The 21,914-nt window shown below is 38.6% G+C and overlaps 1 protein-coding gene across 1 annotated transcript; it reads left to right on the top strand.

Moving 5' to 3' along the window:
* Positions 1-466: 466 nt before the first annotated feature.
* On the top strand, positions 467-20,260 carry NETO2 (neuropilin (NRP) and tolloid (TLL)-like 2; the record flags this gene model as incomplete). The annotated part of the gene is made up of 8 exons (XM_010161057.1): positions 467-523; positions 1,896-2,036; positions 3,970-4,218; positions 6,626-6,670; positions 6,760-6,887; positions 9,835-10,063; positions 16,186-16,299; positions 19,273-20,260. Coding segments are annotated over 8 exons (1,544 nt in total), but the record flags the coding sequence as incomplete, so codon positions are not given.
* Positions 20,261-21,914: the final 1,654 nt, after the last annotated feature.

Below are 21,914 nucleotides of genomic sequence, written 5' to 3'. Positions count from 1 at the left end.
ACCGTGCGGTGTCTCCTGTGGTCCTGATCGATTTCTTGGAAGCTGGAGAATTCTTTTGTACATGTTACGCATATGGAGTTTTAGGATAAATATGGTTCCATATAGCAGTGAAACATCTTGTTTCAGCACATAAAAGTTATATATAGAAGATAGTTATAATTTAATTTTATAAAATGCCTGCAAATTAATAGATACTCTAGAAAATATTCCTAAAGTCCCCTCAAACAATAAATTGGTATTCTCATACACGGTTTCTTAAGGAACCTGGAAGAACTGACATTGCATTTAGACTGCACTGGTTTTCTAATGTTGAAATTTCAAGAAAGCACATAAACGAATTAGTATTTGTGTATGTTCTGAGTTGCTTTGGTTAGTGATTCTAGGATTTGCATGAATCAGGACTGCAGAAGATGGTATATAATTTTGATGAACTGCTGATGTTTTCCTGTCCAATTTCTCTCATCAGTGTTGCTAGTGACAATCCTTGTAGTGGAAGGGATTGCCGTGGCACAGAAGACACAAGGTATAATTTTGGTTTGATGATTTTCTTTCAAAAATGTAACACTTTCATAATTTTTAATTAAGCAGTGTAAGTGAAAGAAAGTATTTGTATTCAGGTATCAATAGCTCTTGTACTATCAACGTGAGTTCCAGTATTTTCCATTTTCCCCTTATTTACTGCATTTTTTTCCAACTGATCAAAGCCATGTAGTCACAAAGAACACAGAAGTTCACTTACCCAGTTAAAATTCTGCGTAACTTTAACCGAAGTGGGGAAAAAAACACCACGGAAATTCATGTTTTCTGTATCTGACAACAAGCTTTTCAAATAGTCCACCCACAAACATTTTTGAAGCCTGACGAGTGAGGAAGGCATCAGTTTCACAAACCTTATTTTCTCATATGTGGGATTAACCCCCACACAGGAGAGAAGAATTCTTTGAACTGACACCTACAGAATTTCCGTGAACAATTTCTGCAGGAGAGACTAAGTTTTGACCCCCATAAATAAAAAAGCTGCCAAGATGCCGGTGGAAGGTGGTGTAGTTTACTGGAGGCAGCTAAGACCTGTGTCAGCATGGACTCCCTCTCAAAGGTCTGCAGAGAAAAACTGCATAAATATAAATAACATCATGAGAGCACTCTGTGAGGTTTAGGAAAAATCTGGAAGAAACCACATAGCCTGTGTCTTATTCTCTCCAGTTCTGTTGTTCTCTCAGCACTAGCTCAGTAGACCGCATGATCTCAGTCAAGGATCGTATTTCCCTGTACACCCAGAAAGGAGCTTTGATATTATATGAGAGCCTTAGCTACCAGTGCAATCTACCTATTGCTAGTACTTGCATTAACTACCTTTGCTGTATTTTAGTGTATTTACATATTATAATAAGCATTCTGTATTCCAACAAGTTATTGTAAATAGATATTCAACCTAAGGGTCATGTACTTCAGTATACTCTGGAATCAGGGCCAAAAATAGTAAAAGCTATCAAATATCTTGGATTATATTTGCATAGGAATGGAGAAGACAAGCCATAAACTAATGCTGCTGTATTGGCAGCCACTGTGACTATTCGATTTAGAAAGAACATCCAAAAAATCTAAACTGAATTGGGTAAAAAAAAAAAAATTACTCTCTTTTCCCTACCCAAGGATTACTGGACATATTTGGTATTCAAAAACTGTGATCTCTTCATGATGTACCACATCACTAAATTCAACATAAGATTTTCCTAGCTAGATATTAACAAGTAGCATATAAGACAGTTTGCAACCAAAATAAATCACTTTCTTCTATTCTAGGATATGTGTTCTGTCAGTGTTTTACTTTTGCAGAATCAAATTTGCATGCTTGCAAGAGAAATTTATTTCATCACTTTGTTTTTCTGCTTAAGGTGGGCAAAATATTGGAGTGAATCGCATCCCTCCTACCCAGTGCGACAACTGGGTACGGACAAGTAATGGAGGACATTTTGCTTCACCAAACTACCCTAACATGTACCCCCCAAATCAAGAGTGCATCTATATCTTAGAAGGTACACGTTGTATTTCTGTTTGGTTGTCTTGTAATCTTCCTGTTAAATGTATAAGCTTGGACTGTTAAAAATGTGTCGTTTTACTCTACAGTCAAGTATTGCGTACCCGTGCTGGTAATATAATCAATTCCACAGTCATTTGGTTGAACAAGAAGCTAAATTTGCTCTCTGAGGTAATAACAACAAATTAATAGAAAATGCAAACATTCAGGAATTAGTTATACGGAATAAGACATACTCTCACAGCCAGAAAAGGCAGCATCAGATCTACTGTAATCTATGAAGGCACAGAACTATTAAGATAAAAGTTGTGGCTTGTTATCTTACTATCACTTCCAGTATTGCTGATAATAAACTGGGAAAGATGGTTGAAGACTCTCTTCATACTATACGGTGCTATTCTGCCTTATCTCACAAGCAGAAAATATGCTGTCTTTTATTAGCAAAAAAAGACACATCTGACTGCCATAGCGCTGTACTAAAAATATGGAGATTTGTTAGCACTCCTAAGGTCACTATTAAAATGATGTGATGAGGACAAAAAAATTTCATTAACTGGAATGAAACGGCATTCCAATGAGAATATCTTGGATAAAGGCTGCAAGACTTGGGACATACTAATTATTTTTTCCTCTTATTAGAATGCTCCCAAAACCACTGTAGTCAGCTAAAAGTGTTAGTCAGTTTAATCATCAGATTCGTATCAATTAATTGAAATATTTCAAGCAGTATGTTTAAGTTTTATTTGTACAACATAGGACGGGTTTGTAGACGCCCTCTTTCTGGCTCGTACGCACACACTTCTGCATCCTGCGTGCCGGTGAGGGCATGGGAGAGCAGATGTCCTGCCCAGCTTCAGAGTTCAGGCACACCGTCTCTGTTGCTGGAGCTCTCTTGCGCAGGGCAGTTTCCGTGGGGCACAGAATCAGTTTCTACACCTCTGTCCTCACAGTCCTCGTACAGAAGCGTTTTGGGTGCCTGCGCGAGACCAAGGTCCTCCACGATTTGTAGCCAAGATACGGTCCTTCCTGTGGCCCCCTGCCAGCATGTGCCAACAGCTACTCACATTTTTAGCTGCTGTGCAAGGAAGGCGTAAGGTCTCAACGGTGTGTTAGAGACACGTAGTGAATCCTTTTTGCATTCAGAAGGAGCAGACAGCATGTGATCCTTCAGTGCTGTCGTTCCAGGTGCATATCAGTATCAAGTTCATGTAGCTCAGTAGATGACAAGAGCAAGAAACACCAAAGCTGTCCATACAGTGTGAGGTGACAGTTCCAAACTACAGATGTGAAAGTCCGGGCACAAAGTAGCCAGAGCTGCACCTCATCAGGATTTAGGGGTCTGATCCAAATCCTGATGTTAGGCTGTCACTGGTTCAGACTTGCCAACATTGCATATTAATAATATATATAAAGTATTTATCTGAATGTTCTAATAAAAGGTGCCTCCTGCCAAAGGATCTCCAAATTTGGGCTTAAGGTTTAGGAAATATACCAGTGAGTAGTTCTTTGTTTCTTTTCCATTCTTTTCTGCATTCCTCAATATTTTGTCCTTTTTGTGTACTTTGCTTTCACTAAATACTGAGTTTAATTTATGTCTTAATATTAAGCCTTATTTGAATACCTTTGCATATATGTTAATATGTGTTACATGCACTGCATAAAATTTATGTCATTTCTGAATGCTCAACAATGAAGATAAGCAAGCAAAAATATCCACAAAATTCCTTGAAAAAGTATCTTCAACAGTAATTTTTAAAGTTTTGATAACAGTGTACCTGAGTTTTTGTAGCAGACCTCCAGATGCATTTGAGAAGTTTCCAATCTCTTTTTTAGTTTGCTCTTTTGGAAGCCTCTGTCTTCATTATTTCATGTCTTCATGTGGTTTTTATAGAGATCTTCATTTAATCTTTTCCTTGATTTTTTATGTCTAGCTGCTCCACGACAAAGAATTGAGTTGACCTTTGATGAACCTTATTACATAGAACCCTCCTTTGAATGTCGGTTTGATCATCTGGAGGTTCGAGATGGACCTTTTGGGTTCTCCCCTCTCATTAATCGTTACTGTGGTCTGAAAAGTCCTGCACTAATTAGATCAACAGGGAGATTTATGTGGATCAAGTTTACTTCTGATGAGGAGCTGGAAGGAAAGGGATTTCAAGCAAAGTACTCATTTATACCAGGTAAAGATGCCTAAAATTTGGACTGAGTTAATGACCATCTGCTCCCACTGAACTCTGGACGTGTTTATGCTGGCAGTCTAAGGCTGTATTTCCTAAGTGTTTATGAAGGCAGTGTGAGAATTACAGTCTCAGTCCCGCTAATCCTACACCATACACCATACTTGACTAAAACCACTTTGGAATATGACTGAAGGGAATTAAAGGTCTAGAGTTTGCTAGGGAAGAAGTCAGTGGATCTTTTTCATGCTAAAGGCTTTAGCAACTTCGCTCTTTGTTACTCTTACCTGTCCCAGTTTCACCAGTAATAGTAATGGAAGGAGCATTTACATAGACAAATAGCTGCATTTTCAACAGCCTGTCTTCTAGGAATATAAGACACTATGACAAAAACACCTGAAGCAAATCTACAGTACTACTTCCAGCCAGACACAAAACATTTAAGATCTCCATTCTGAAAAGCCAGAGGAAATACCTGTACGGTCCAAGCACCATCTGTCAGTATAACTAGACTTCCTCAACAGGCTCTTCCTCTGACAGGCTCAGACAACAGAATTGTTCCTTGGCTCAAAGTACTCTGTAGTTTCCGGGGTATGGAGGAGAGTATAACATGCTGACAATGCCTTTAGACAAAGAAATAGTACATCTGCTCCGTGGGGCCACTTAAATCTGGCAGGGCAATTTTTTACAAGAAAATTTGACCTGATGTCCTTGTGCATTGATACTATACGTGTAGTTATCTGCATTTTATTGTCTTTTGGGAAAAAAGACAATGTACAAATGTCAGCTCTGCTACTACTATAAATGTATCCACAGGCATAACTTTTTAATGTCATCTTTACCCCTACAGCACAAGAAAACACTGTACATGATTATGTATTACTGCCTGTAGAACTGCATACCTTGCTAGGGATTTAGACTTGGAAACTCTTCAGATTAACATGGTGACCAGTCCACTGGGAATAACGTGCCAAAATGTTTTCACAGGGGCAGTACTTAGGTATTTTCTTAAGTCCATTTCCAAAGCCATTTTGTTAACATCACTTTCAAGCCTAACTTAGCCTAGTTCCAGGCTGGAACTTTAAATACACATTTAAACTGTATATTATTTTCACAATAGATTGCAGCAACTGGAAGATTGATATTTGTCTTCCCATTTGTTTCCTCTACGTTCATGTGGAGTGTGGTAAAATACTTCGGGGCTGTGAAAATGGAAGGGGACATGCCCATACACCCTCACTTCATTGAAAACACCAGTTCACAAAGAAGGTTGAAAGTATCTTGCAGAATTTTGCATATAGCGATCATAGATTTCACTGTAGGTAACTAAAACAGAAGAGGGCAAAGATGGCACTTTCTCAGCTGTACTGAGCCATAAGCTCAGTGATAAGCGATAAACTCCCTACAGAGCAACATTCAGAGGTCCACAGATAGAGCCCAATTCTGAATCTTCATTTGAAAAAGAATTTTGTACAAAACAAGCATGCACTTTTGCATGAACTCGTGCTTTCTTTGCATAGACTAACATCACACACACACAATGATGTGCATGATTTCTGTGGTGGTTTTCTGTTCCACAGCTGCAAATGGGTGCATCTTGCGAGTTTCTGTGCTGATGATTTGCAGGGAAACACTAACCTGATCACTGAAATGTAAGCCTTGGACATCCCAACCTATCACAGACTCATTTTTAGCCTAGCCCTACTCCCAGTGAAGTACCATTAGTTAACCATTATGAAAAAGTATATTCCTAACTCACTACTATAATACTACAGTATATACTACAGATACGTACACTACCTACATGTCACATTTAGAAGAGAGAAGGTAGAGGAGCAATCAAGGTGAAAGTCTGCTTCAGAAACAATGTCTAGAACTCTGCTACCTGGACTAATAGAAGAGGCCTTGGTATCCAAGGAAAAAGTACCTTTCGTATTGATCTGTCCTTCTTTATATTCTTTGTTAATACCAATTATCAATTTGAAAGTGTTAATGTATTCTGCTAATCTACCCCAGCTCAAAATGTTCAGAACTAGGCAGACAGCAGTTGATAAAAATGATGCACATGGAAAGATCCACCGTACTCTTGTGGAGCTCCAGTGATTTCAGTGAAAACTGGCATAGCTAAATTCAGAAGGTAACAAAGTAGCAAATAGTAATTTTTGGTGTTATGCTGGAAACCTGAGCTGTCAGCATAAAATTGTCTTACTCAGATAAGGTCAGATTTTGTGGAATAATGTTATTACCTAAAAAAAAAAGTTTCTGTACCCTCCAATCGATTCAGTAAACTTTCTGGCAATTTTTATTGTGGCATAATAAAAAATGGACATAATCTTCAGATTATACTAAACCTTGAAGTGATTCTCAAGCATTGATAGCCCCTGTGATTCATGACTTCTTTCTATTACAGATCCTGACTTCACTTACCTAGGAGGTATTTTAAATCCCATCCCAGGTCTAGTATTCTAGTAACAATTTCCTTATACATGAAATTTTAAATTAATATCGTATTGCATTTGACAGCAAGGTATATGTTCTCCCTAGACTGCCAATTTGAGCTCTCGGGAGCTGATGGAATAGTACGTTCCAGTCAAGTAGAACAAGAAGGAAAAACAAAACCGGGCCAAGCAGTTGACTGCATATGGACAATTAAGGCTACTCCAAATGCTAAGGTGGGTTTTGCTCGTATCATTCAGCATATAATGGGTTTCCAAGTCATTAGTACAGGTAATAGTCGCTAGCTGTGATTTGCATATCATCTCACTTTCACTGAAATGAATTATGTATCAGTGGCTTAGGAAATCCAGATAGAGGATTGTTTCTGAAATTAAATTTATACAGCAGGTCCACAGTGTTTACTTCCTTTTAGGTGAAACTTAAAAACCAAAATAACTGTGAAAACTGTTTAGGCAACAGTTTTCAAGGTCATTTGACTTGGATTCTGGTTTTATTGGAAGACCGCAGGCAAAAATTCTGGCTAACAGCTTAGATAAATTCCAGTAAATCTTGCTGCCATGGTTTAAAATTTTGCCTCCAGTGGTTCTGTTGGGAGAATTCGGTTCTGTTTAAAGTCAACAGAACATGTCCTTATTACTCCCAAGTCTAATTCACAGTCCAGCACTTCTTAATGGTTATACTTGGTGCAACTTCAGTTGCACTAAAGAATACATTTTTTTGCCTCCATACAGCATACACATCTGTAATTTTGCTACTGTATGTGTGTTAAAGCTTGCATGTACATAAAAACCAAAAGATATTTTTAAGCAGTAGCTGCCAAGGTGACAAACCTACTCTCTGCCTTCTTACCCCATCCAAAGAGTTAACTAACCAGCCCCATTCACCAACTTCCACATTAGTTCTTAAACAGCAGCCTAAAAGACAGTAATAAGAGAACAAGACAAGAAAGAAACTAAAACTGCATTAATATATTTGAGCCTTTGAGGAAGTGACTCAACTCCCAAGAGCCCTATACTAGTCTAAGTAATAGTAGCAGTTCTTCCAGAAACAATAATAAAACCATTTTCTCTCTACATTACCACTTGAGTGCACCAGGTCTTACGCTTAAGTATTTTAATAAATTATTGAATGTTGCCAGAAGGCAAAGTTATAGTTGGGTCAGGCCTGAGATTAGATCATCATCCTAAATTATTGAGTTAAAACATTACAGAAAAATAATTTTTAGTATTCTGACAGTGGTTTGTCAAGCTTCAGTTCTGGCAGAATTATGATGATAAAGTCCATTAGGTTTGATGTGGTGCAGTCTCTTGAGGAAAATAAGCATAGACATTTTTAATTTCCTCAACTTGATTCTGTAATAAAAATAAATTTTTTAAACTGACACAACTGCAGCAATAAAAGGACTCTTAAAATCTGCATAACAGATATTTAATAAATTAACTCCAAATTTCAGAAAATTACTAAAATAATCAGCATAATCTAAGAGTGAGGACCTTTTGTATTTACTTGCCTAACACACTAACCAAGAGGAGCTTTTGCAGAGCTGAGCTTTTTTAATGGAATTATTCCTTTGTTTTCATACACACACTAGATCTACTAAAAGTGTGATAATTTATTTTTAGCTTCCATTGTAATTTCACAGCAGATATATAAAGGCAATCATTAAATGAAAATACAGTCTCTCAGCCCAAATACTAGCACTTACAGCTCGCACCCGTGTTTGTGAGAGGACGTCAACAGAAGCACACGTTCTCAGTGTAGCTGAGAATTTCTGGCAGTAAATCTAACAATGACAGCAGGCAAAAAAAAAAAAAAGAAATATAAAATCACAGCACAATGAGAGGCAGCATGAGATGATATGGCCCAGGCTGCACCTTTTCACAGAATGTACAAGGGGACAGTACTGCCAACCTGCCTCTGGAAAACGCTGGGTGGGAAGAGGCAGGGTGTGAAGTGTCGCCTGTCTTCTGCTGTGCTCTCTGACTGTTTTCAGTAGAGCCTGTTGAGTGTATGTGGTGGTATCTTTTTGTCCCCACACAGAGGGGGTTGATTTTGGTTTAGTGAATTGTGTAAAATTGAGTTTTAAAGGCTTTGGCAATAGCTGAGGTTAAAAGTGAGGTATAGCAAAAGGGCAAAAAACCAGGTACGATAGCAGCAGTTAGCAAGTTATTCATCTGCTCAGTCTCCGTGCTTCTCAGGCCGGAGTTTGAGATTCTTGTCATTAGGCAGATGCATGAAGAACCGCACTGTGCAAAAGGCTTTTAGCATCCACAGTATCAGCCAGAGAAGTAATTGTATAGCGTACTAAAAATTCACACAGCCCAGGCTCAAGCTTATCTGAGGGACATAGTGACGACCTCATGGCCAGAGGAAGAGCACCCCTCCCACAGAGCGGGAGACCTCGGTGCCACCTTGCTCTTCTGATTTCCTTGCATACGTTCTGCCACATATACTGCCTTCTCCTGAATTAGATTTCTGCTTTTGGAGAAATTAAGATTGGCTTAAACTTACTAACTCTTCCTACAAACTTATTAACTCTTCCTAGATAGCCGCTTTACTCCTGCTTCCATTTTTATTCAAATTACTCTTGACTTCACGGTTTACGTCCCACATCACACTGCTACTGTTCAGTAATCAGCTTTCATTCTTCAGCAACAAATTACAATTTCCTTATTTTACTTCAGAGCTTTTCTGACTAGTCTCCTTTTCTTATATTTTCGCATTGTTTTTATGAATTACAACGAAAGGAGAGCAGTCAAAATACCATTAAAATTCTTTGGGGGCATTTATGCGTTTCTCATATCCCTCCTGGAGTAACAGGCTGCACGTTTAGCAGAGCTGCTTAGGGCTTTCTGCAGCAAGCCTGTGGCTTTCTACTTTTTCTCCAAGGGGAGCGAAAATACATATCAAAGTAAATTACTGAGCAAAGGTTGTTTTGGGGAGGGGGGAAGACATGAAACAGATACTTAAGACAAATTTCAAATAATACTCCACATTTAAATACTCCACTTTACATTTTCTCATTAAATGGCAAGGTGTTGTGACTTGGGAGTTACACACTTGTGTAAGAGTACAAAGCATCTTACTCAAGATTTACTAAGAGACAAAACTGTCTTCTCTCTATTACTTTTCCTAAAGACATTAATTTCTCTTTTCTAACAGATTTATTTGCGTTTTCTTGACTATCAAATGGAGCATTCAAACGAATGCAAAAGAAACTTTGTGGCTGTCTACGATGGAAGTAGTTCTATTGAAAACCTGAAGGCAAAGTTTTGCAGCACCGTGGCAAACGACGTCATGCTGCAGACTGGGACAGGCGTGGTGCGAATGTGGGCAGACGAAGGCAGCAGGCTAAGCAGATTCAGAATGCTGTTCACTTCCTTTGTGGATCGTAAGTAGATTTTAAGGTGCCTGTTCTCCTCGTATCAGGGTACTTCAGGTATTCCAGGAAAAGCATCAGCTATATATTATGCAGCAGGAACACATGAAGAAAGGTGGTTTCTGTTTCCTTTTCATACTAGCAGGCAAATTAAATACTTGCTTGTTACAGTTATAAGCATATTCCTGAAGAAAAGCTTTCCTCCATTCGTAAAAGGTTTATTTTTCATTTGAATTCAGTAGTAATACAGCCCTAGGCTATGTCCTTCTCCAAGAGTTCTACAAATGAGCACAGGCTTACTTAAAAAGACAGCGGTGGGACTCAAGTGTGCTCTCTCACTGGCCCCCATCTTCCAGTGCCCAGCCAAGCACCCCAAGAAGCTCTTCTCCAGCCACATGGGATGTTCAGAAAGGTAGAAACACATGTGATCCGGCAGAGTCTGGATCCTCCTATCCACAGCCCTACCTTCAGTTTCGGATCTGGAACTACACCCACTCCAGCTACCCCTCAGCTGCTGCCTCCTTCTCCGCAGCACATGGCTGTGAACGATCCCACACATGCTCCCTCAGCAAAGCCCAGTTGTGTTGCACAGTGGTGGATAAGCAGTTAAATTCAAATTTACTTAAGAAGGCACTGTTTTAAAAGCAGACCTGTGAAGGCAATCTGGATTTCTGTTTGGGTCCCATAGCCTGGGGTAAAGATAGTTTTTATTCTCACTGTAATTTAAGATGTTTCTTGAACGCATGCTTTTTGTGAGACTTTCTTCTAAGTGCTTTGTCTCTGAACTTCATGGAATTTTGTTGCCTCCCCTGCTTATGAAGGACAACACTGTCCACACTGCAGAACCTGAAAATAAGTGGCATCTTCAGCACAAAAATAGGCTAAGTTTGAACTGCAGAGCAGAGCTGAGCTACATGGGGAGAGCTGAATAAAACATACCTACCACTTCAGGAGGTCAGACTGATGCTTTTGCTAAAGGTTTTAAAAAAGTTCTGCTTGAAGAATAAGTCATAGGGATTTGCTGTCAAAGAAATAATGTTTTTCACAGAACTAACATGTCTTGGAGCCAGCCCTGAAAGGGATCGTGGGCACCACACCTCGCAAAACAGTTCAGGTTACAAGTAAATTTGATATTCTGCTCCATAAAACAGTAAAGTTTAACGTGGGAGAAAAGTCACTTTCTGTAAAACAACCTTTTGAAATTAACAGAGTCTTAGAAGAGCAATAGCTTACTGCTTACTTTCTGTACATGGTAGTAAGAAACACTTGCATGTTTCTGCTCCATTGTTTAACCTACAGTAGGCATTTAATAAACGTTATGTATTGTGAATTTCAGTAAATACTAGTTTTAAGCACAACTTGCTTGCAAAATTTATAACTGCTTTTCCAGCAGCTTTTATTTAAATACAGCTATTACAGTTAGTGAGAGTGCAAGTTATTCTAGCTTTCACTTTAGAAAATGCTACGAACTGTGCCAGGGAAATTACCCATGTATGTTATAAATCTTGGAGTGGTTTGTTTTGGGTTTTTTTTTTTGTTGCTGAGATTGAGGTTTTTTGGGGGAAGAAGGGTTCAAATTTTTTTATTTTTTTTTTTTAAACTACAAGAGACTGAAACAGTAACTACTCCTAAAGCTAGATAACTTTCCAAAGTTATGATTTTAAAGCAACTCAAAAGTCATTGGCAGAAGAAAAATCTGCGAAGGTACGTACGTCATTATTCTCATTATTCTTCTTTATCTTCTAACTTGAGATACTGTCTTTCTTGGACAGGGTGATTTAGAAGTACGTGTCTGGAAAATGCTTTATATATTCTAAATAATCTAGTGATAAGCAATTTTTCTAACTGAAAATAGTGAATCTGTGCTTATCTTATTTTCAGATCATTAAGCTATTTTTCTCTTCTGCCTTACTAATGATTTGTAGTGATATGAAGCCAACATTGAAAACAATCAATATTTCTGCAAAGATTTACATAAATGAACTAATTCTGCATGACAGTCACCTATCACACACACCTAGTGCTGCTTGCAGATTTGACTAAGTAATTCAGCTGACGGCAATGTTAAAAATCAATGTATTTGATTTTGGGCTTGATTCAATCCATGAATAACGCTAGATACAAAGAACACCGTGAATGCTGTACCAGTCTTAGGCAGCTGTTACGAGAAGAGTCCAGCTATGTCCTTGAAGTCCTGGACTGGAACTGATCAATCATTGTGACTTCTAGACTTTGTACTCCCCAAATAATGAAAGGAAAATTAAGTCCATTTGTCCTATCTTTATGAACTTGTGAACAAAAGCCATCTCAAGTAACTGTTAAAGAGACTTACACAAGAATGTAAAATAGAGACTGTGCTGGTGGATGGAGAAGCAGCAGCAGAAGTGCATCATCCAGAAATACAGAAACATGAAAAAACTCCTTATTTCCCTGAATGGGGAAAGCGTCTTACATCATCATTCTTCCTCTGTGCCTCCAGAACTGCAGCTCTGTACAGATCCATATTGAAACACCAGCAGATACACATGGATCCATGACAACCACTCTGGGCACAAACTTCATAGATCCTCCTTTATCTCACAGTCTGAAATACTGTAGTAGGTTGTGTAGTCTATTACATACATAGCCTTTTTAAGCTATTTTTGAACAATGATCCTATTTATCCTTTATAAAGTAAAGCTTGCCCAATCTTTTTTTCCAAATTCAGAAGGAAAAACTACCTAAGTCTTTTCTCCCCACATGTGCCAATAAGGCCCACAACCTTTTATTTTGTAGTCTGCATCATAACATTTCCATTTCAATTATTATCCTTTCTCCCATTATATATGTATAATAGTTGAAAATGGTGAGTTCATCTTCTTGTTCCTATGAATTGCTTTAGGTTGTCTGGGATACCCTTTTTCGTATCTAGGTTGATATTCTTGCATAAGTTTTAGCCTGTCATCATTTAGTCCTTCAGGGAGAAGGCGTGAATTCCTTTGGAATTTAATTGCAGCGTAATTTTGGACGATGCTGACATTGTGCCTTAAGCCATTAATGATGTGCATTGCCTTAGCATCAATGCTTGATCAATTGCAGGTCATGGCCACTGACAACACAACAACCGGGTTCCCTTGTATTTTTTTTGCTAAACAGTAGCAGTTGGTGAATCAGTTAAACCATAAATAAGTCAGAATGTAGGAAAGTGTTTGATTTTATTCTTCCATTTACCAGGTAACTGTATGGTTGAAGTTTGTGAATCAGTTAAACCATAAATAAGTCAGAATGTAGGAAAGTGTTTGATTTTATTCTTCCATTTACCAGGTAACTGGATGGTTTAAGTTTAAAAAAAAAAAAAAGTCCCACTGAAAAATGACTTGGCCCTTGAAACAAAGCGGGCACAAAACTTGAAAAAAGGCTGTTGATTTAGGAGCCTAACTAGGAAGTCTCTCTGGTCAGAGAGGATCAGGAAGAGCAGGTTTCCAGGACCATACGCAGTCAGTTGCTGAACTTCTCTGGGGATGGAGGCTCCACAATCACTCAGGGCCACCCATACCAGGCATATCAGCTGCTCCAAGTCCTTATCTTCATGCCATTTCCCTGGATCTCTCTCTTGTACCAGTGACCCCAACACTGAGCATAGCACTCCAGATGTGGCCTCACCAGTGCTGAGCAGAGCGGAAGAATCACCTCCCTTGACCTGACAGCAATGCTCTTCCTAATGCAGCTCAGGATGCTGTTGGCTTTTTTTGCTACAAGGGTGCATCGCTGCCTCACATTCCGCTTTTTCTCCACCAGGACTTCCAGGTGTTTGTCTACAGAGCTGCTTTCCAGCTGGCTGGCCCTCAGCCTGTATAAATACGTGGAGTTACTTTTCCACAACTGCAGGACTTTATGTTGAACTATATGAAGTTCCTGCCAAACTCTTTCTCCAGCCTGTCTCAAACAGCAGCACAACTGTCTGGGCTGTCAGCCACTCCTCTCAGTTTTGTATCATCTGCAAACTTGCTGAGGGTGCAGTCTATCCCATCATCCAGCTCATTAAAGAAGAGGTTAAACAGTGTTGGCCACACTACTGACCCCTGGGGTACCCCACTAATGATGGCCTCCAGATGGACTTTGTGCCTCTGATCACAATCCTTTAAGACTGGTAGTTCAGTCAGTTTTCGGTCCACTTCCCTGTCGTCTGTGCGGTCTGTATTTCATCAGTTCCTCTACAAGGATGTTATGGAATACAGTTTTGAAAGCCTTGCTAAAGTCAGGATATACAGCATCCACAGCTCTCTCCTCATCTAAGCTAGTAGTTTCATCATAGAAGGCAATCAGGATAGTTAAGCATTATTTCCTCATCATAAATCCATGCTGACTACTCCCAATGATTTCTGTATCCCTAATACATTTGGACATGGCTTCCAGAATTATTTACTCTATCAACTTCCCAGGCGTCGAGGGAGTCTCCCCGGTCTGTGTTCAGTAGCCCCATATTTTCCTTGGCTGCCTTTTTGTTGCTGATGAAAGGCAACAAGAAGGGCTTCTGTGTTCCTCACCATATTCACTCCAGGTAGGTTTTGGTTTTCCCAGCCTCATCCCTGCCCACTCACTGCATCTTTATTCCTCCCAGGGCACCTGACCCTCCTTGCACCTAGCATGACATCTCATTCAGAAGGGATGAAATGGTTCTATGGATCTATGCCTGCCGAAACATCGATCTTATTTTAAAGCAGTGTTCTTCAGACTAAATCTACTTTCCAAACAATTACATTCTCAAGTCAGTTGAGCGAGGAATATATGTGTGATAGCTACATTTTTAAACACAGAAATTACATAAACTCTTCCAAAATACACTTTAAATACATTCTGTATTACATTGAAGTACTCCAGCACTTGCACTATAATTAAAGCACAAGCTTTATATAAAAATGCTATATGGAACCTTTTGCCAGGGGTTGAGCAGTAGCAGGAAGCTAATCAAAAGCTTAAAACCAACAAGCGTAAATTACCAAAATTCAGTGGAGTAAGAAATGAGAAGACAATGCATATTAGATTTAGAGAATGCACATTCAGAATTAAAGGTTTGAATTTTATTTTCCCTCAGACATAACTCCTCTTTCTGTCACTGAGACTCTGAAGCCTAACGGAAGGACTAAGTGAGAAATACCCTGTGTTCAGGACTAGTCACCCTCCTCTGCTGTACCCTTTGGGTCTCACATGAAGTTTCAGAGAATCCAGACTGATGAAGAATAAATTCTTTCTATGAAACCAAATAGTAGAATGTCGATCACACATCTTTGCTGTTTAATATGTAACTGACTCCACTAATACTAGACATTTCTGTCATAAAAATACCACATTACTGAGACAGAGAAAAATAAATTTCTTGTCCAGTGCCCTGAATTCATAAAGAATTCCCTATGTATGTTATACAACATCCTGAAGAGAATTATTACTATTTTTTTAATCTATTTTTGTAATGTAAAGGAGCTATAACAAACTGTCGTGGAAACATAAAATCTTTAGGGCAACTTTCTAGTGAATTTATTTTCAAATTTCTAACTATATATAGACAGATAGATAGATAAAAAGCTAAACTGTACTCTCTCTTAATCCCTGCATTAGCTGTAATGGGAGGATCTGAGAGCTTTGATTCACAAGCAGGAGTGACTTAGATGCCTCCAGTTACTGAAATCTCTTGCAATTACTGAAACAGTCCTCCTGAAATCTGATTTGCCTTAAGATATTAATGGGCTCTAAAATGCAGATGCTCGGGAACTGCTTCACAACCAGCTATACCATCTACGTAGCAGATGCACAGCAGATTAAATAAATATATAATTGATGGTGAGCGTGCGATTTTTATGTTTTTAAAGACAAGCATTGAAGCCTTCTTCCATTATCTGTGTTGTGTGACGGTCTATCTGCTACCCATCCTGAGCAAGAATTTTTTTTGTACCATTGGTAATATACCTGAAAGGAACCACACGAAGAGAGAGACTAAATGACCCAATAATTAGTGATGTTCAGGAAAAGTGATTGGGTTTGAAACAGAGATAAAGAATGAGTATGCATGTTTAAAAAATAACAGGAATTTACTAGTTTTATGGCGGTGCATCAATTACTGAAAATTCCTAATGTTTTCTTTCTCTTCTCTCCTGCAGCTCCCTGCTCAGGCAACACTTACTTCTGCCATAGCAACATGTGCATCAATAATTCTTTAGTCTGCAATGGCATTCAAAACTGTGCATACCCTTGGGATGAAAATCACTGCAGAGGTGAATATAGTGCCGAGTATAGCCTTTATGAGCTAGGCTGGTCAGTTTGCTTTTCAAGGAAGTCATGAAATGGCTTTTTCATGGAAATATGCTGAAGACAGCTATTCTACTAATCTTAGAAAGGTGTTCCAAATTTTTTATTTAAACTCAGGAGACATGTAAGCATTCTGAATATTGATCTTGCTACTTTTTAATTTAATTTCTTCCTCTTCAGCTTATACCCTTTATTTTAAAAAGATGTCAGCTTACTAGGAAATGGAATTTAGTATTGGCTGTGCTGCATCCTTTCCATTTCTAAACTTTAAATGAAGGAAGGATTGTAGGGATAGGCAATACTTTTTATTAGAGGAGAAAATATAGAGCTGGAAAAAGGCAGACAAGCCTTCAAGCACCAAAAGTCAGGGCTGAAACAGAAGCAACAATCTTAAAGACAAATACATTTCTAAAACATTTGTTTTCAGTTGCTAAACATAGACTATTTCAGAGTAAATTAAACTGCTACATATGGTGTGAGAAAGGGTGGGAGGAAGGAGGAATTGTTAGGAAGCAGGAAGTCATCACTTAGGAAAACCAGACACATGTAAATCACTGCTTCTAGGTCATGGGGCAAGGGAATATTGTTTAAACCATCACAATTACACTAAAGACTTGTTTCAGTATCAGATTTTGTAGGAAACAAACATTCTTATGATTTGAGAAAACTGTTATTCTGCTAAAGCACAAATATATTCATCTGTGCTTCAACAACAACTGAATTTTCAGAGTTGGAGCAAAACCAGTTTAAGGTCAACAGTTTTTCTTGTTAAAATAAAACAATAAACCAACAAACTTTAGCTTGGGTTTGGGGTTTTTTTTTTTGACAAATAGAATGGCATAAATAGGCTGAACACAAAAGTCCAGAAAGAGTTCAGTAGATTTAAATGTCTCCATTGACCCTGGAGGAAGGGTCAAAACCTTCCCTACAGAATATACTGAAATAAAAAGGCTTTTCAACACACAAATACAGTTTAAATTTTTTAGTAAATAATTTTTTTTAAATTACTTTGAAATTGCATTTTGGGCAAACAAAAGTAATTCACACCACTAAAATACTCTAATGAAAGGTATATTATGGAAGCTTTCCAATTAACAAACTGATCCATAACTCCCAAGTTTTCAGTGTCAAAGTAAGCTTCCTCCAAACAATCCTTAGCTTTGATAATGTTCAGTGTTTCCTCTTAAGTGCAATTCTAGAACTCTCTGCTGTCTCTACCAGCTGCTTTCTGGAATCTTCCCTAGGATCCACACTCATTCATATACTGCCATACTTTAAAATGAATTCCATAAAAAATGTATCACAGTGTGAAGAAAGCATCTTTCCCAATGTCTGTAAATTGCTGCATCTAGTGCTGAATCATCTACCGTGTTTTATGTTGAATACAATCTAAATCCTGCTTTAATACTTGCACAGCAGATAATTGAAAGACAGTTGAAGACTGGATCCATATTGCCAGTTAGAATAGACTGAAGGGAGACTGATGCAACCAAATAAGCAATACCTAGCCTTAAAAAGAAGGCTGGCCCACAACTGTGCCCAATTCCTGCAGTTCCCATTTAGTCTATATCAGTAGCTACCTAAATCTGAGCATACTGTGACCTACCTGATGCCTAAGCCCAGTTACACAAAAACAGATACAGAACTCAGCAGTGAGCAATCTTTTAAGAGACTGGAGATGTCAACTTTTCTGTAACAACTTTAGAATATCTTCCAAGAATTAAGAAGCTTAGGTGCAGAGAATTGCCGTAGCAGTGAAATTCGTACCTCCCACAAATACGGTGACACAGACCCAGGCTCAGCAGGACAAGGGGAGATACCCTCCTTGGCAATGAAAGTACAAACATAACTCTCAGCGAACAGTCTAAGCTCTGAAGCAGAACTGTATTTCAGACATAATGTCTTATTAGCCAGTTCCCTGGGACTCTGTAGTATATGGATTATCGTTTCACAGAGCTTATGGTTGTATACAACTCTCTCCATGCACTGTGTGGAGTACTTAGGAGCATAACACATATCCAGGTGCCAGATACCTGAAAATAGTATGTAACATTTAGGCTTCTACACTTTCTTCTACTTAGTCTTAAATGCTTTTTCTCCTCCCCTAGCGGATGTTGCAGAGTCTCAAGTGTAGAATTCTTTTAGCCCCCTAGAACAAGTAGGTTTACAGAACAGAAATCCAACTGGAAAATGTTAATCTTCAGATAAGGATTTTAAGGACAGAGAACCAGCTTGTTCTGATGCTGCCATCTTGTGTGTTTTCATATGAAGTACTAGCCAAAAGTGCCATATGGTTGGGTTGGTTGGGTCCCACGCATCCCCCTCCCCGTTTGATCACCGGACTGTTCACACTGGGTCTGTGTTAAAGCTCCCTGTGCTGAAATAAGGGTAACAGACTTACACAATAGACACAGTCATTAAAATTGCCAGGAGGTGTGAAAACAAGCAGTACAGCCAACCTTGCATCACCGCTACAGCCTTTCACTTTTAAAGAAGACCTAGATAATTTTAAATCTACATTTTCTTCTACTGACATCAACAGGAACGTTACCAGCAGGAGCAAATTGTGGTAGGAGAATCATCATCTGTAGCTGTATAAACTCCTGTTTCAACTCAGGGATTTTGGAATATGAGCTGAGGGTTCAGGACTGAAGCCACATCCCAGCTTAGTCAGCATGCGCTGGCCTCAGAGTTCCACTTGCCGCTGACTGACTGCATGGTAGGCATTAACGCAGACGGGGAATGAGACTTGCTGAATAAACGCACAGATGTGGTATGATAAATCCCATTGACATAGAGGTCTGGTTTCCAGTGCCATTCAGTCATTTCATGGATACGGCACTTGTGGCAATCACAATACTTGCTTTGGTTTAATACACGATCAAAAATGTGGAAAAAAAACCCTTAGAATGATACTTTTTTTGTTTTTTTCTTTGCAGAAAAGAGAAGATCTGGATTGTTTGAACAAATCACCAGAACTCATGGAACAATCATTGGCATCACGTCAGGGATAGTTTTAGTTCTTCTCATCATTTCAATTCTAGTGCAAGTAAAACAACCTCGCAAAAAGGTCATGGCTTGCAAGACTGCTTTCAATAAGACTGGCTTCCAGGAAGTATTTGATCCTCCGCATTACGAACTGTTTTCACTGAGGGACAAAGAAATTTCTGCAGATTTGGCGGATTTGTCAGAAGAACTTGAAAACTATCAGAAAATGAGACGCCCTTCGACAGCTTCCAGGTGCATTCATGACCACCACTGTGGCTCCCAGGCCTCTAATATAAAACAAAGCAGGACAAACCTCAGCTCCATGGAACTTCCCTTTCGCAATGATTTTGCGCAGCCTCAGCCAATGAAAACGTTTAATAGCACATTCAAGAAAAGTAGTTACACTTTCAAACAAGCGCACGACTGCCCCGAGCAAGTCATAGAAGACAGGGTGATGGAGGAGATTCCCTGTGAAATCTACGTTAGAGGAAGAGAAGATACGGCACAAGGTTCATTATCTATTGACTTTTAATTTCCTGGTGAAGGTGGTGTCGGTGTATATACAAGATGCTTGTGTACAATGACAGTGTATATATTAAAAGTGTACTATACGCAGCGTGAGATGCACACACTTTTAGCTTCCTACACTTCATTTACAAAAAAGTCTTCGTAACTAATTCTTGCTGAAATGGTGGATTTCCTCCCATCTTCCCAAGCTACCTATCTAGTGGAGGAGTAAAGGCAGAGACTTTGCATGGAAATTATAAGTTAAGGATATTGGAAGAAAAACAAAAAACTCCCAACAGCTACTAATCATTGAACACAGAAAACAATGACTACTATCCTCTTCCTCAGATCATTTTCTCTTCTTTAGACGTCTGCTTTTCAAGACAATTTTAATACCTCAGTTACATAAATAAAAGTAGTTAAGTGCACCAAGTGTATGTCAACATAGGTGTCTTATTGTATTTGTCAAACTCAAAGTAGAGTTAGTGTTAAGTGCCAGTTAAGACTCAAGAATTATGTTACAGCCATCTGTTTCATCTTGCCTACCATTTATATTGCCTTTAATTATCACTTCCTCACTCTGTGCTTCGTGAGAAATAAGTGTAAAGGATTACTGCCTTTTAAAAATACTGAGTTATATTAATTTTAGTACATTTGGAAATACATAATCTTTGCAGCTTTTGGTTAAAACGCAAGCACTTGCAATATTCTAGATGCAGACTTACAACAGTTTCCTTTCAAGAAGGTTTAGGATTTTAAAATAATCTGCCATATCTTATAGATCCATATGGCTCACTGATTTCACAGCTCTGAAGTTAGAAAGCAGTTTTGTTCCTGTGTTGGTTCCAAGTATTTACATAAATAGACTGTACTGTGCATTTGTCTCAAAATAGTCTTTTACTCCTCAGTGTAGCCAATCTTTCCTACTTCCCTACTGAAATCAGTGGTGATACTTTTAGCTCATGTCCTGCTTGCCTGAAGAGAACTGCTCTGAGCTCTGTGTGATTACCAGGCATATGAAGATACTAGAAACAGAAATCACAAAGCAACTCTGATTAACCTTTACAGAACCCTTCTTGTGCCCCTTGCTTCCACTTGCAAAATTGCACATTTCATGCGTTTTTTAATGGTGGTTTGGACCTCATTTTAAAATTTTTACAATATAGAAAATTTTTTAAAGTATAAAAATTCTCATTGTGGTTTTTAAACTTTTTATATAGTTTGATACTGTACAGACTATTTATTAAGTCAAAATCTAGCACCTGTACAGCAGGCTTGTTTCAGTGTCCATATTGGCTGCCCTGAATAACACGCAGTGGCTGCTGGGTACATCAGTTTGGCAAGAATACTCAATACGACTTCCACATTAGTCTACATTTTATTCCCTGGTTTGTTTGGGTTTTTTCTGGTTTTAGAGGAAATCTTTCACTAAAGGTGACCTACCAGCTTACACTGGGCATGTCCTTTATTTACAAACGTATGTAAAACCGTAGTGTTCGTTGTGCTGACTGTAGTACAAAGAATATGACCCTAGCAACTGAAAATTCTTTTCATTAAAATCAAAGAGGAACAACAGCTGTAATCACAGACTTCCATCAGAAAGATGATTTTTTTTTTTTTCTTTTTTACAAATGCCTTGAATGTAATAAGTTTAAGGAAGTGGGGGTGGGGTGGGGTGTGTGTTGGCGGTGGGGGGAAGGAGAATTTAATATCTTCACTACTTCCCAACTGCAAAGTTAACCCTGTCTGGTATCTAGAAAGAACTTCCGCAGAAGCTCATAGATCAGCCCCCTAAGGCTGTATCCTGGCATTTTTGTGCTGGTCCCAGAATGTACTTCAATTTGAAAGAATGAAAATGGGCATTATTTTTAGATGCACTTCATGCACATTATAAGTGTTAAAAAAAAAATCTAGTTAATTTTGACTTGAGACTTTTTGAATAATTAAAACATTTCTTGATAGATTTCTCATTGTTTTCAGTAATAAATATCTCACCATGACCTACATGATACAGAATGTTATTTGTGAGAGTCTTAGCCCCAGATTCTTTCAGCAAGTAATACATAGTTTTACACAGGTCACTTTT

Source organism: Eurypyga helias, unplaced genomic scaffold (assembly GCF_000690775.1).
Source record: "Eurypyga helias isolate BGI_N326 unplaced genomic scaffold, ASM69077v1 scaffold5001, whole genome shotgun sequence".
Classification (NCBI taxonomy): domain Eukaryota; kingdom Metazoa; phylum Chordata; class Aves; order Eurypygiformes; family Eurypygidae; genus Eurypyga; species Eurypyga helias.
Note: the sequence above shows the minus strand (reverse complement) of the source record. Positions and strands in the feature narration are given on the sequence as shown.